Source organism: Solanum dulcamara, chromosome 6 (genome assembly GCF_947179165.1).
Source record: "Solanum dulcamara chromosome 6, daSolDulc1.2, whole genome shotgun sequence".
NCBI lineage: Eukaryota > Viridiplantae > Streptophyta > Magnoliopsida > Solanales > Solanaceae > Solanum > Solanum dulcamara.
Genome location: NC_077242.1, coordinates 73,414,178 through 73,429,798, shown reverse-complemented (window position 1 = coordinate 73,429,798; position 15,621 = coordinate 73,414,178). Strand labels below are relative to the sequence as shown.

The following is a 15,621-nucleotide window of genomic DNA, read 5'->3' as shown; positions in this document are numbered from 1 at the left end:
ATTCTAGAACTACGGACCTAGCTGAACCGGAGAGCCCCAAAGTTCCACGCTATCTATTCATTTTAAAATTAATCTCAACATTAGTTATTTCTTATCATCACACTAAACGAGAGCAATGTAGAATAAAACTAAAATATAGTGGAATGATAAATATTCATTCGTCCTTAACTAAAGGTTTTGAGTTCGAATCACCTTAGGAGCATTTTATTTCTAATGTGGAACTTTTGATTCGAATTTAATTGGACTCTAGTAATTAATATTTAATGGAAAACCAAAAATAAAAATAAAAATATACATGATGTGGCCAATATTCATCCTCAAACACGAGCTTAACTTCTGGAGACCAAAAAAAATGAATCAAAATCACAAAAAATTTCCTGCTCTTCTTCTCTCCATTGTGAAAACACCCATTTATATAGGCTTGTTTATCTATCTCTACACTCGCAGAGAATCAAATCAAAAGGGGAAAAGACAAGAAAACCCTCATCAGTTTTAGCTGAATTTCATCAATGGCTGCTTCAGCTTCTCCTTCACTTTCTTTGAATCATCATCGTTCTGTGGTTCCAATACAACATGGGGTTTCTTTGAATTCAAGAATTTGTGTTCCTGCAAGGTTTTCCTCAAATGGGTTCACTTCAAGAATCAGGACTAGCTCTGCTCTTGCTGTAGAACCGGTAATTCTTGGAATTGGGAAAGTTTGCAACTTTTTTTTTGTTCTTTTCACAGTACTGATTATGTTCCGATGTTCTTTTGGTGTTTGTTATTTTTGTGGGGTTCTTGTTTATTTTTGGTATAATACATAATCAAACACTCAAATAAGCATTCCAATTTTGAGATTGCACATCTAGACAACTCAATTTGATCTCAATTGATAATTAAACAATCCAACTCGTCTCCACTGTGTATCGTAGACACTTGATGGACACTGGATGCTGACATGGAACATAAATTTTGGAGATGTCTATATGATCATTTTGTAAGTTGGAGTGTTTAATTGATACAATGGAGACGAGTTGAGTTGTGGAGATGTGGATACTCAAAGTTGGAGTATTTACTTGCTAGTTGAGGATAAGTTTGAGTGTTGTTTATGTATTATGTTGGAGTCTGTTGTCGGACGATAGAATGCTGATGCATGAAATGAATTTTTATTTGTTGCTGCTGCTACATTCATGCAATTATTAGCTAATTTTAACCATAATTTTAATTGGCATAATACATAAATGTGCCCTTTAACTTGGTCTCAACTGACATATATACTCTTCAACTTTGGGTATGCATAAGTAAACACTTAAACTTATATAAAGTTGAAAAAGTAGACACATGTGTCCTATGTGGCATAATACAAGTAGGACACCATGTAGGACAAATGTGTCTACTTGTTCAACTTTATACAAGTTTAAGTGCCTACTAGTGCAAACCCAAAGTTGGAGGGCATAAATGTCAGTTGAGGCCAAGTTAAAGGGCATGTTTATGTGTTATGCCATTTGAATTTGGCAGCTTAGTTTTTATAATGAGTGTGTTGAATGCAATTGAATGCTGGGTAATGTTAAATTGAAATGTGTACAAATGATTAAATTGAAATATATATCTCGCTTTACGGCTCATATTAAATCAAGAAATCTGGTCATTGCTATATTTCTTTTCTCTTCCTTGTTGATGCATAGGATCGTGATCAAATGTTACAATCGTGAGTGTTTTGCCAAATAGTTGCCTTTTTTCGTTCTTTCCTTTGTTCATTCGCTGAAAGTTTAAAACTTAATGTGGTTAGGTGATGCATTACCTTTTGTTTTCAGTTTATGTATAATCTTCACTCTTGTTCAGGAATTGAGAACTCCAGCTCAGGATGCTACAGAAGCTGAATTGTTTGCTTGCCCAATTTGTTATGAACTACTTATAAGAAAAGGCCCTTCAGGCTTTAATGTGTAAGTTAAGTCTTTCAGATTTTAAATACATAATAACTCTGATTTGACGTGTGGTCTAATTGTTGTTTGACTTTGCATTTAAAACATGCAGACCAGCAATCTACAGATCGGGTTTCAAATGCAGAAAATGTAACAAGTCATATTCAAGTAAAGATATCTACCTTGATCTCACTGTTACTTCTGGGACAAAACAATACAATGAAGTTAAACCAGCTCGGAGTGAACTATTCAGGTACCATAGCGATGTTTCAAGATTCATGTTATTGCTTGAATAAATTATATTCAGTTTTTCTAGTACTTATCTTTTATTTCTGATTAGTTTTTTTGGAGTCTAATGTTTCATCTAAAGATGTTGACTTGAGTTTGGAGAGTCCGAACAACATAGCTTACAGGTTCTACTGTCAGTTTCATCCTTTGATCAACCTTTCAATCAATAAACTACTTCTCAATCCTGAACTAGTTGTGGTCGACTATATGAATCTTCTAAATCCGTTTGCTCTATTCGGGTCCATTTAAATACTATGTAATTTGTCTTTTTGATGCAAATTTGGGGTTGTCTAAAATTAGAGGGTTCCTAAATGTCGCTTTTCTGACAATGACTTACAATTCTTTGACTATAGTAAAAAGATTCATGACTATTAGTGTTACAACCACAGTTTTAACTTAAATCTCTACATATTGGTTTTTGCCTAGCTATATTGATTCGTTGCTTTCACAATCTTGCCTTGATTTAATTATTACCCCATTTTTCTATTACAACTATCGGTTCAAAGTAAAAAAAAGGGTAGCCCGGTGCACTAAAGCTCCTGCTATGTACAGAGTCCGGGGAAGGGCCCGACCACAAGGATCTATTGTACGCGGCCTTACCTTGCATTTCTGCCAGAGGCTGTTTCCAAGGCTTGAACTCGTGACCTCCTGGTCACATGGCAACAACTTTACAACAACTTTATCGGTTCAAAGTAGTGCACTGAAAATTTATGGTTTATAAAGAAATGGTTTCTTTAATTTGTGGCCTTTTTTGCTTTGTTGGATTAAGCATTTCTTCCTTTTCCCTGTAAATAGCTCTCCAAAATGAAGTGCTGGAAATTCTCTTGATCTATTTTCGAGCTGTTTTTTCGCCCTGCTTCCTTTTTTGTTGGACTCATGGTGCATCAAGTAAAATCTTGTAATAAAGGACTTTTAGACGTCATCTAATCTTTTTTGATTTTCCAGATGTTTATTTCTTAATTCTAATTGCTGCTTCTCTTACCCTTTCCTAGGAGTCCAATCGTTTCATTCTTGTATGAGAGAGGCTGGCGTCAAAACTTTAACCTAAGTGGTTTTCCTGGTCCTGATGAAGAGGTAAAAAAATTTGATTGCTCAGATTAGATGTATCTTAGTAGCTTCATGGGTTGTATAACTAAATAATCTAAAAGTAGTTGTGTTCTTTAATCTTCCTACATATATAATCGTTGTGACTTACCTATTAACTTTTCCATGTTGGAGAAAATTTGGGGGTGGGGGTGGGGTGGGGTGGGGTGGGGGGGTTAAAGGTGTTTGCCACTTAATCAACACCTCTTCTCTCAAAGGATTATGTCATATCTTATATCTATAGACAAAAGCCTAAAAATTTTATTTTTGCTTCTTTTGTCCCTATTTAGTTTGACTAGTTTAGAGGTTAAGAAAATGTAGCTATAGTGTGGTACTCATAGAGTAAAAACTTTAAAGTAATTGTGCGAAATTGTTGAACTAGGATTAGTATTCGAATAGTTTATGAAAATATTTCCCCAGTACCTTGATCTAGTGGTAAGAATGCAACGCGCCAATGCATGATGTGCCATTGAACTCTGCATCTCTGCGGCAGACTAAAGCATAGTATTTAAGTGGAGTAGGGCAAAGAGGCGGGCCTATTGTCCACCGTGCTTCGAATTATGTGTCACCGCTAAAAGAAGGTTTTAGAAAAATTCAATTTAGGGAGCGTTTATTTTTTAAATAATTTGTTTAGGGAAATTGTGATGGATTAAACTAGAAATAGTTGAAGCAATTAGATGGAGTAAATCTGCTTCTGGTTTTGGCGCATCAGTCTTTACATACTAATTGATGTTTTAGTGGACTAGCTAGCTACGTGACCTGCTGTAAATTAGCCAGTAACTTCGTTTATTTCCTGAAAGTTTTTAGAACCCATCTTGTGAAGTCACTGTGTAAGGTCACAAAGCATATGGTGATTTCTGGAACGGTGAAGGAGCATATCATAGACACATTTTCACACTGATAAAACATGTTTCTTTCCTGATGTATAAACTAACTGAAAACTGCTTACCATGACCATACTCTGACCACCTAATATGTCAATATATGATAATAGAAGAACTTATTCATGGATTCAAAATATGAAAAACTCAATTGATTTCATTACATGGAGTACCCCCTTGACTATATACCTATAGCATCAAGGAAAGGAGTGAAACTAGTAATTTATCCTGTATTCAAAGTTTCATGGCTAGATATAGTCTACTGATGGCTCACTGCTGCGTGGTTGTCTTTTGATATTAAATGCAGTTTAAGATGGCTCAAGAGTACTTTAAAGTTGCTGAAGGTGGTGTTCTTATTGACGTTAGCTGCGGTAGTGGACTGTTTTCCAGGAAATTTGCCAAATCTGGGGCCTACTCAAGAGTCGTTGCACTTGACTTTTCTGAAAACATGCTTCGTCAGTGTTATGATTTCATCAAGAATGATGAGAGTATCATAAGCTCGTAAGTGATTTTCTGACTAATACACGATATCAAATCATTGTAATCTCATTAGTTGGAAATTGTCTTTTAAGACGAGAAAGATTTGAATTTTTGTTTCTATAAAAAATTTCAGCAATCTAGCTCTTGTAAGGGCAGATATTTCCAGATTACCTTTTTCCTCTGGATCAATTGATGCTGTGCATGCAGGTGCTGCCTTGCATTGTTGGCCATCTCCGTCCAATGCAGTAAGTTCTTCAGATTTTAATCTTTCCTGGGCAAATGATCCTATACTTCATGACTTAATAATGATCTATTTCTCAATTCCAAACTACTCTAGGTCAGCCGTATGAGTTCTCTATATCCATTCTTCTCTATCTGGTCCGTTCCATCCCAATAATGGTTAATAATTTTTCTTTTTAGGTTAATTAGGTGCTCTCACAGACTAGAGGTTCCATGGATCAAACACTTGTTCCTACACTAACATTTACATCTCTAACCACAATAAAGGACTCACGCTAAGGTGAGATTTAGTATACGTGTCGATCCTTGTACTTGTAATATGACTAATATTGATACTATGAGTCTTACACTTTGGGCGAGTTTTTCCAACTTGGGGTTGACTTTACGGTGACTTAGCCATGTAAATTGGGAAATAATTGTAGATCTATTTCAGTGGAAGCTGCAACACAGATGACCCTTTATTACCATAATTATTCTCACGGAGTCAATTTACTCGGCATGGACAAACTTTTCCATTTTCTGATTATAACCATAGAGTTTTGTTTTTCTTTACACCCATTTAACACTTAACGGCGTATTTACCAACAATTCCAGTATTAATGTCACCGAGTGCAAACAGGACAACTGACTCTGGGACAAGAAAGTACTATTTTAGGATACCAACCGCGAGCCCCTAAGATTTTGAAAAAGGAAACTTTTGCTAGAAATATGAGCTTAATTTGAGGGCAGAAAATGGAGTCGATACATATTTGTGGCCGAGTTAGTTTCAAGGAAACTAAACAACGGTTCTCTGGGTTTAGGACATGTATCTGATTGTTGATGAACTAGCAGTCCTTTTCATTGCATGCTGCTTTTGGCTGTAACTTGATTGATTGTTGTAATTAGTTTTGTACGAATTCATAAACTTATAATTTGGATTTTCTGTTATTTTATGACCTGTTGCTTCCTGTGCTTCGGTTACCGTATTATTTGTTGTTGTTATTGTTCTTTTCTCCATTATTTTCATCATAGCTTCTTCACTATTGTATTCCCTTTTCATACTTGCATTGAAATGCTTTACTTGATCTGAGGGTCGATTTCTGGCACTCACAAGTTCAATGAATGAAGTTGAGTGTACAATGATGATACTGTTATTTGTTCGCCAGATTGCTGAAATTAACCGGATTTTGCGTAGCGGGGGTGTATTTGTTGGTACTACATTTCTTCGAGTCAATCCTTCAGCTCCTACGATATTCAAGGCTTTGGAGCAGGTAAATTTCATTTTCCATCTCGTCATTATACTCTATACTCTAAATTACCTCCATTTTAGCGTCTTATGAAATTGATCGATTATAGTGGTAAAAGAATAGTTACCAACACATTAGACAACATAAAATTCTTGCACACTAACTGAAGAACACCAATATAGTCATCAAACCAGTCTAATCGTTAACATGAAAAAAAAAAAAGGCCACGAAAAAATCTATGGTCACTAGGACATCGGAAAAAAGACTCGTATCTGATAGATAATCGTTTCTGTCATATAGATATGAACGTAAATTTCCTCTGTGATCGCAGAGTGCTACACGGACTTACAGCTATTTTACTCAAGAGGAGATTGAAGACTTGGTAACAAGCTGCGGTCTCATCAACTATACCAGTAAAGTTCAGGGCTCTTTTATCATGTTTTCCGCACAAAAACAATGATCTTTTGGCTCGTATAAACGCGTTATTTTGCCCGTTGTGGTATGCAATTGCACTCGTTTCGATGTGCAATCTATCTCAACCCTGTAAGTAAATACAGTATATAAAAGTTGATTCAGTCAGTTAAAGAACATTCTTTCTTGTGAATAATACACTGCTGGTGTAAAGACAGTGTAACTAAACATATAATAATTCTTGGACTTAGTTATCCCGCGATTATAATTCTCGGACTAATTTATCTCACCTAGAAGGTGGGATAAATAACACCAAGTTTGATGAGATGAGGTGACGACCCCTTAGTACTTGACCTCGACTTGTTTAATTTATTGGAATCTGTTTATATATTTTTATTATCCCTGAATTTAGTTTCGCTATACAGTCAATATCTATATTTGGATACGAAGAACAACGATCTTTTACTTTGTAATAATAAAATTTAAATACTGAGCAACCAGTATTGTTGAATATAAAGTGAACATCAACACAATCAAAATTGCTCAAAAACCAATTCCAAGCACCAACAAAAATACTAAAAAATTAATCCACTAGTATCAAAGTTATAATAAATAAATTCTTATAATCAAAGATAAACAACTGTGTAGCAGTAGAATGGAAGTAAACACTACAAAATGATGGGTTCTTTTTTTTTTTTTTTTTTACAAAAGGAATAATACATAAATACGTTTTTTAATTTGAACTCAATTGATATTTATATCCTCAAATTTTGGATATGCATAAGTAGATATAAAGTTGAATAATTAGGCACTCATGTCCTACGTGACAATTGGGCCGAGAAATATTTGAACTGATTTATATTATGTCATGTAAAATGTGTGTGTCTACTTGTTCAACTTTATGCAAATTTAAGTGTCTACTTGTGTATACTCAAAATTGGAGGACATATATGTCGACTAAGACTAAATTAAAGAACAGGTTTATGTATTATGCATTTACAAAATATAAATTTATGAGTTAATTTTTGTATATAAAATAAATAAAATCGTGATTTGGAATTTTAATTCATACCTTTTGGAATTCAAAATGATGATCCCCAAATCATATATCTAAATATTGATTTGAAATAATGACTTTAAATGAATTAAGTGAAAAATATTAAAAACAATCATATAAAATGAAGGAAAAGTTACCTAATATGTCATACGTGTGATATGTAATATCAACAAGGATTGTGGTGGAAAGGATAAGTAATCCTTAGCCTTAACCAGATATTTTGGTTTCAAGTTTTTTTGGGTACGAAGTCGCTTTTGTTCGGGAGCGCTTTATTCCCAATGTGAAATTTTTCGGCAGGAATTCAGTTATAATCGAGCTCTATTGTGGATATCGAACACCTGATAAAAAATCAAAAAATCGAGCTCCAATGCAGATTCGAACATCGGATGAAAAAAAAAAAAAAGAAGGGGTGATATGTATTATTTACAATACACAACTATTGTTTAAAATAAGTACAATTCCCAGCATCCTATATTTGTATTATGACAATTTATATTGCCAATTGTATTCGTTAATGCAATTGGTACAATTATATTCAATATATGATACAAATTAATCGTATTTGTGATAGAACTTAATACAACAAAATACAATATGCCTTCATCATTTTTGTCAAATGTATTTTATATTGATTGTATTCAATTAAATATAGGTGATAAATTTATATTTTATATCATTTGTATTTAGACAATTATATTTGTATTTTATATCAACTGTATTTGTATTCTATATTAATTATTTTCGTGATACACCGAATACATGTATTTATCCTCTCTCCTCCCCCTCTCGATCCCGCTTGCCACTCTCCTCCTTCTCTCGATTTCGCTCGCCTCTCAATCTCGCTCGTCTCTCTCCTACCTCTCTAGATCTCGCTTGCCTCTCCTCCTAATATGTAGCTAAATACAATAACTTTTGATACAATTGTATTCATTAATAAAAATCACTTGTATCAATTATATTTGTGATACAACAAATACAACATGTCCTCAACCTCTCTCTCACGTCTCTTCTCCCTTTTCTCTCCCTCTCTCCTCTCTCCCCTCCCAAACATATAGCTATAAATCATAATTGAATAAATTTAACTATAAATCTCTAATTAATTCCGAAGTATAATCATATTATTGAAAGCTACTCTATAATTAACTAGTTAGCTCATTATATTATAGCGGTTAATGGTTATACATGTTATGTGAAGGAGATTTTATGAATAAGTTTAGCTTCCACACACCAACTAATGATTGTTTTCAAACATTTATATAGTCATCAGCTTTGAGTTGTGTTTTTCTATATATAGATTAAATTAAAAACTAACAAAAAAAACTACTTCTGGGGACGACAAAATGGATCAAAATCACAAAAAAAATCCCTTCTTTTTTGAGGCCGTTTGGATTGGTTTATAAATTGTTTTTATTATTTTTTAAGTATTTGATTGATCAATTTAAAGTCATTTTATACTTAAAATAAGCTTTAATAAATAGTTAAGTTTATTTAGATAATTTATTTTAAAAAATTTATAAATTTAAAACAGGTAAACTTATAATCCGCTTAAAAATAAGTGGATCTCCATTGTGAAAACACCCATTTATATAGGCTTGTTTATATATCTCTACACTCACAGAGAATCAAATCAGAAGGGGAAAAGACAAGAAAGCCCTCATCAGTTTTAGCTGAATTTCATCAATGGCTGCTTCAGCTTCTCCTTCACTTTCTTTGAACCATCATCGTTCTGTGCTTCCAATACAACATGGGGTTTCTTTGAATTCAAGAATTGATGTTCCTGCAAGATTTTCCTCAAATGGGTTCACTTCAAGAATCAGGGCTGCCTCTGCTGTTGCTGTAGAACCGGTAATTCTTGGATTTGGGAAAGTTTGCAACTTTTTTTTTCTGTTGTTTTCATTTTGATAAACGTTAGGAAACCCAACAATTGGAACTTGAATTTATCAATATGAGTTGCTCTTTGAGCATCAGATGTTCTATTAGTGTTTGTTGTTTTTGTGGGGTTCTTGTTTAATTTTGCGATAATGGCCAAAAATCACTTCTTCTTTTTTTGGCGAGTTTCACGTTTCAACTAATTAGCTGCTTTCTGTTTCTACCTAAACTTTCACCGATTATTTTTTTTTTCAAAAATACACTTAGTTGAGTAGGTGGTGGAAAGAGAATAATTGATAGTTGGTCTAATCAGTTTCGAGGTGTGTTTTGATATATAGATGGTGATAGTTAAGGTAGAAAAAGGGAAGAATTGCTAGTTGGGGTGTGAAATTCGTGAAAAAGTGATATTTTAGGTGTGTTTTTTGACCATTAACTCTTTCATTTTGGTTTTACTCTTTTTCTTAAGTTGTTGAAGCATAGACTGATGATGCATGAAATGTGTTTTGGCTTATTGCTTTATATTCATGCAATTGTTAGCTAATTGTAACAACAACAACAGCACATCCAGTGTAAAATTCCACAAGTGGGGTATGGGAAGGGTAGAGCGTATGTGGACCTTACCCCTACCTTGGAAGGTAGAGAGACTGCTTACGATAGATTCTCGGCTCATGTTAGCTAATTGTTACTATAATTTTAGTTTGGGAGCTAAGTTTATATGACGTGTGTGTTGAATCCAATTGGATGCTGGGTAATGTTAAATTGAAATGCGTATGAACAATTAAATTGAAACATTTATCTTGTTTTATGACTCAACTCTTATTAAATCAAAAAAGCTGGTCACAGCTATATTTTTTTGATTTATCACGTTGATGCGTAGGATCGTGATCAAATGTTACAATCATGAGTGTTTTGCCGAATAATTGCCTTTTTTCGTTCTTGCCTTTGTTGGTTCGCTTAATGTTTAAAACTTAATGTGGTTAGGTGATGCATTACCTTTTGTTTTCAGTTTATGTATAATCTTCACTCCTGTCTTGTTCAGGAATTGAGAACTACAGCTCAGGATGCTACAGAAGCTGAATTGTTTGCTTGCCCAATTTGTTATGAACCACTTATAAGAAAAGGCCCTTCAGGCTTTAACGTGTAAGGTTTAGTCTTTAATATAGAAAATGCATCATAACAGTGAGTCGAGGTGTGACCTAATTGTTGTTTGACTCTGAATTTAAAACTTGCAGACCTGCAATCTACAGATCGGGCTACAAATGCAGAAAATGTAACAAATCATACTCAAGCAAAAATATCTACCTTGATCTCACTGTTACTTCCGGAACAAAAGAATACAATGAATCTAAGCCAACTGGGACTGAGCTATTCAGGTATCATAGCATTGTTGCAATTTTCATGTCTATGCTTGATTCATTGTTATCAAAAGCAAAACATGCAAAAAAACTTTAAGGTCCGTTGGGGCTTTAAGCACAAACAAAGCGTGAGCTTTAAAGAAAAAAGGTGCAAAGAGAGAAAAAATACAAATATAAATGTTTAGTCCAAAACTAATAATTATAAACATGAATGACAAATATATGAACAAAGAAACTGAATTTTTTGTACGATAAAGTGAAATATCAATTGTTTAGTGTCGCCTCTTCAGAAGAGGCTCATTGGCAAGGAAAAGTATGCCTTAGAACTTTGATGACGAGACTGAAGTGTACATTAAGGGAGGGAAACACTCAACATGTTTTGAGCCTCGCTTCAGAGCATAAGCATGACCTTGACAACACCAGTTTGATTAAATTATTTCCAGTTTTACTGTTACTGATTGTTAATCTCCGATTAGTTTTTGGGCTCTAAAATTATTTGCCTAAAGATGTTGCTCTAGTTAGAAGTCAATATCTTTTCATCCCTCCTCCCTCACATACCGACCGTTTTGTATGAACTCCACACAGATAAGCTAAAGTATTTTGTATTGGGCTGTAGCTATCTCATTTTTAGGCATGAACGCTAGACTGGTAGACATTTACATTTAATGCTTGAAATCATAATCCTGTAAATCTTTAAAATAACAACTGAAGTGAAAACTATGAAACGGAAACAATGTTGGATATTGGGTCGCCCACGTGGGCTAATTCGATCCATTTGGTGAAAAGGAATAAAATTGGGTTAAGCGTAACCAGTGGTTAACATAAGTTATTTGGGGATAAACTTCTTCAGTTTTTTTCTTATCTATTAACAGATACTCTGCTGATAAAATATGCACCTTTCCACCACTTCATACCATTCTCCACTGATCTCCACAACCTCAAATGACCTTTGACCAGAGGTGGCGGGTGGGATGCTTCTTTTTATTGTATTCCTGATATATCTAGTAAAAGCTTGTAATAGAGGATTTTCAGAATTAGTCTGATATTTTTGGATTTTTGACATATTTACTTCTAATTGCTGATGCTCTTACCTTTCTAAGGAGTCCAGTTGTTTCATTCTTGTATGAGAGAGGCTGGCGTCAAAGTTTTAACAGAGGTGGTTTTCCTGGTCCTGATGAAGAGGTAAATCTTTTAACTCCGATTAGATTTATTTTAATAGTTTTATGGATTGGATAACTAAAAATTAATCTAAAAGTAACTATGTATAAGTTTTTGACCTTCCTACATACTCCCTCGGTACCAATTTATGACATTATGTCCTTTTTGGTTGGTCCCAAAAAGAATAACACCTTTTTATAATTAGTAACAATTCTTTTTTTGATGACCGTGGTGTCCGGGCCAACTGTCGCGCACCTAGACTAATTCCAAGGAATACCTGCCACCTCCCACCAACAACAATTATAGTGTTTTTGTATCCATTGGGATTTGAACCTTAAACCTCATGACTCTCAACCACTCATTGACCACTAGGCCACACCCTTGGGTGCACATTTAGTAATAATTTAACTTTAAGTTTCTCATTTTATCCTTAAGATGATTTCTAGCCACAAAAATATCTATGGCCTATTTTGGACCTCAAGTTTTAAAAGTCTCATTTCATTCTTAAACTCCATGCCCAATCAAACACCTTCGTGTAAATTGGGCGGAGTGAGTATAAAAGAGGTTATCATAATAAAACAACAACATACCCAGTATAATTCCACATGTGGAGTCTGGGAAGGGTAGAATGTATGCAGACCTTACCCCTACCTTTGCGGGGTAAAAAGGTTGTTTCAGATAGACCCTCGGCCAAAAGAAGTGTACTCAAAGTAGGATTGAAAGGAAAATAATGACAACAATGGATAAAAGAGTTTGTCACTTATCCATTAATTTCTCCTTGTTGGAGTATATCAGGGGCTTTATGAAACAGAACATGATATACTTAGCTAAAATGCCATTTCACTGGGGACATGTCACGCATGGAAGGTTTAAGGTATTGGCCACCAAATTAACTCCTATGTTTCTCATAATGACATGTCATGTGTATAGACAAAAGCTTCAAAGTTTTTTTTGTGATGGATTAAACTAGAATTTAGGCAAACAATCAGGTGGAGTAAATTTTATTGCTGCGTTTGGTCGCATCAGTCCTAATTGCTAGTCCTCCGAAAACAACCTCTTTACCTCCACGAGATAAGGGCATGATCTGCGTACACTCTACCCTCCCCAGACTCTACTTGTGGGATTTCATTGGGTGTGTTGTTGTTGTTTAAAGTTTTGCAGCACTAACTATGTGAAGTTAATTTCCTTAAATTTTGAAGTCCATCTTGATGTGTTACGGTGACTAAGCTTATGGTTGTTCTTTTGATATTTATGCAGTTTAATATGGCTCAAGAGTACTTTAAAGTGGCTGAAGGCGGAGTTCTTGTAGATGTTAGCTGTGGCAGCGGATTATTTTCCAGGAAATTTGCCAAATCTGGGGTCTATTCAAGAGTCATTGCACTTGACTTTTCTGAAAACATGCTTCGCCAGTGTTATGATTTCTTCAAGACGGATGAAAGTATCTTAAGCTCGTAAGTGGTTTTGCTGCCTAATTTAAGATATGAGGCAATTGAAATTCTCATTAATTAGGAGTTGTTTTTGAAGAAAGATATAATTGAACTTTTTCTGTAAAAATGTGCAGCAATCTTGCTCTTGTAAGGGCAGATGTTTCCAGATTACCCTTTTTTTCTGGATCGGTTGATGCTGTACACGCAGGTGCTGCCTTGCATTGCTGGCCATCTCCGTCCAATGCAGTAAGTTATCTAAATTTTAATCTTTCCGGGAAAAATCACGTTTGACTTAATAGATGAACTATTGTTCAACCCTAAACTAGTCAAGTTCAGCTATATCAATCCTCTTTATCCGTTCCACTCTGTCCGGTCCATTCTATTCCAATACAACAACAACTAAGCCTCAGTCCCATACAAGTTGGGGTCAGTTGTATGAATCTTCATTTAAGCTCATATCGTATCATCATCATCAAATAAAATAAAGTGAAAATAAGTTAAAATCATATATGTAAATAATAGAAGGTTAATTAGGTGTCTTATTTGACTAGAGCTTCTCTCACACTTATCCCTGCATTGACATTCCGGTTTCTGACCAGACTAAAAGGACTCGTGCAAACACTAGAGCAAGTACAAGTGTAACCAAAGTTTTAATTCAACTAGTTAGTATTGCCTGTATGGATCCTTTGCTTCCATTGACCAAGAATGATAATCATGAATAACAAATATATGGACAAAGAAATTGGAAAGAAAAAGAAAGAGAATAAAGATAAAGTGAAATATCACTTGTTTAGTGTCGCCTCTTCGGGAGAGACTCATTCGGCAAGGAAAAGTGAAATATCAGTATACTTTTCCTTACCATGTCGCCTTTTCCTTGTCATACGCTATATGTGTAGTTTTTCTCCCTTTGTGCCTTTTTTTTTCATTAAAGTCCACCCTTTATTTTGTGCTTAAAGCTCCAACGGACCTTAGAGATTTTTTGTGCTTTTTTGCCATTGATAACACTGACCTATAGTTGTGGTATTGCTGACATCAATATCTTATTCTTGATGAGCTAGTGGACCCTTATTGCGTGCTACTTTTGGTTGTACCATTAAAATTCGGTTTCCTGTCTCAGTTTTAACTTTAACTTTTTGTTTCTTACTGAACTCTAATGACTTTATGGCATTCACAAAATCATTGAACGAAGTTTTGAGCTTTGAACTAATGATGCAGTCGTCTGTTTGTCTGTCAGATTGCTGAAATTAACCGGATTTTGCGTAGTGGGGGTGTATTTGTTGGTACTACATTTCTTCGAGTTAATCCTTCAGCTCCTCCGATATTGAGGGCTTTGCAGCAGGTAAACTTCATTTTCCTTCTCGTGGTTATACTCTAAATTTTCTTCATTTTACAGTTAACATGAAATTGATTGATTATAGTGGTCAAAGAATACAAACTAGTTATCAATTCTTGAACTTCCCGCTAGAATACTCACATACATTAGACAAAAAGAAACTGCTTACACTAACTGAAGAACGTCGATATAGTCCTCTAAGCCAATCTAACCATCAACATGAAAGAAAGTGAAAAAATATGGTCAAGATGATATTGGAAAAGGGCCCGTATCTGATAGATAACCGTTTCTGTCAGAGAGATATGTAAGTAAATTTCCTGTTTATCGCAGAGTGCTACACGGACCTACAGTTTTTTTACTCAAGAGGAGATTGAAGACTTGGTGACAACGTGTGGTCTCGTCAACTATACCAGTAAAGTTCAGGGTGGTTTTATCATGTTTTCCGCACAAAAGCGCTGATTTTTGTCTTGTCAAAGCTCATCATCTTCCATGTTTACTGTATATTCTTACACAAAGATGTGCAATGTATCTCTATGTAGATAATAATAATAAAGTTGATTCAGGCAGTTAAAGAACAGTCTTTATTGTGAATAATACTGCTGTTAAAAACACTGGAGTGGCATATCAGCTACATGTAATATACATTTTAGTACTTACCCTCGTCTATTTATTGGAATCTACTTGTATATGTTTATTAGTCCTGAATTCAACTTTGTAACTCTGTACAATCAATATTTTGATATGCTAAAATCATTTTCCTTCAACAAGAACCACAAGAAAAAGAGAATGAAAAGGATGGAATATCATTTGATTTATTTTTTTATCATGGTATTAGAGTTAGCTCCATCTCAATTCATTATTTTCGATATTATTTTAGAAGAACATAAAACTCCATTTACAGGTCAAGGTCAT

At 34.5% G+C, this 15,621-nt stretch overlaps 2 protein-coding genes across 3 annotated transcripts; both read left to right on the top strand.

Annotated features, from left to right (window-relative positions):
• The first annotated feature begins 291 nt into the window (after positions 1–291).
• On the top strand, positions 292–6,837 carry LOC129891459 (uncharacterized methyltransferase At2g41040, chloroplastic-like). Its single transcript, XM_055966835.1, has 8 exons — positions 292–674; positions 1,822–1,922; positions 2,014–2,154; positions 3,182–3,263; positions 4,461–4,654; positions 4,767–4,878; positions 6,019–6,123; positions 6,431–6,837. Exons 1-8 carry the CDS (start codon positions 510–512, stop codon positions 6,557–6,559), a joined length of 1,029 nt encoding a protein of 342 aa, XP_055822810.1. The 5' UTR covers positions 292–509; the 3' UTR covers positions 6,560–6,837.
• A 2,308-nt stretch (positions 6,838–9,145) lies between these two features.
• LOC129891458 (uncharacterized methyltransferase At2g41040, chloroplastic-like) lies at positions 9,146–15,414 on the top strand. Of its 2 annotated transcripts, none has more exons than XM_055966834.1 (8): positions 9,146–9,412; positions 10,476–10,576; positions 10,669–10,809; positions 11,892–11,973; positions 13,207–13,400; positions 13,511–13,622; positions 14,611–14,715; positions 15,006–15,089. In XM_055966834.1, the coding sequence occupies exons 1-8, from the start codon at positions 9,248–9,250 to the stop codon at positions 15,015–15,017; spliced, it is 912 nt and encodes a 303-aa protein (XP_055822809.1). In that variant the 5' UTR covers positions 9,146–9,247; the 3' UTR covers positions 15,018–15,089. The 2 variants fall into 2 exon arrangements, with proteins under 2 accessions (XP_055822809.1, XP_055822808.1); XM_055966833.1 differs by having other exon boundaries at positions 9,148–9,412; positions 15,040–15,414.
• Positions 15,415–15,621: the final 207 nt, after the last annotated feature.

Coding starts and splice junctions, on each gene's coding strand:
- LOC129891459 (XM_055966835.1), top strand. CDS start 510: ATGGCTGCTTCAGCTTCTCCTTCACTTTCTTTGAATCATCATCGTTCT. Junction 675..1,821: donor CTGCTCTTGCTGTAGAACCG/GTAATTCTTGGA, acceptor ACTCTTGTTCAG/GAATTGAGAACTCCAGCTCA. Junction 3,264..4,460: donor TTCCTGGTCCTGATGAAGAG/GTAAAAAAATTT, acceptor TATTAAATGCAG/TTTAAGATGGCTCAAGAGTA.
- LOC129891458 (XM_055966833.1), top strand. CDS start 9,248: ATGGCTGCTTCAGCTTCTCCTTCACTTTCTTTGAACCATCATCGTTCT. Junction 13,401..13,510: donor GATGAAAGTATCTTAAGCTC/GTAAGTGGTTTT, acceptor AAAAATGTGCAG/CAATCTTGCTCTTGTAAGGG. Junction 14,716..15,039: donor TATTGAGGGCTTTGCAGCAG/GTAAACTTCATT, acceptor TGTTTATCGCAG/AGTGCTACACGGACCTACAG.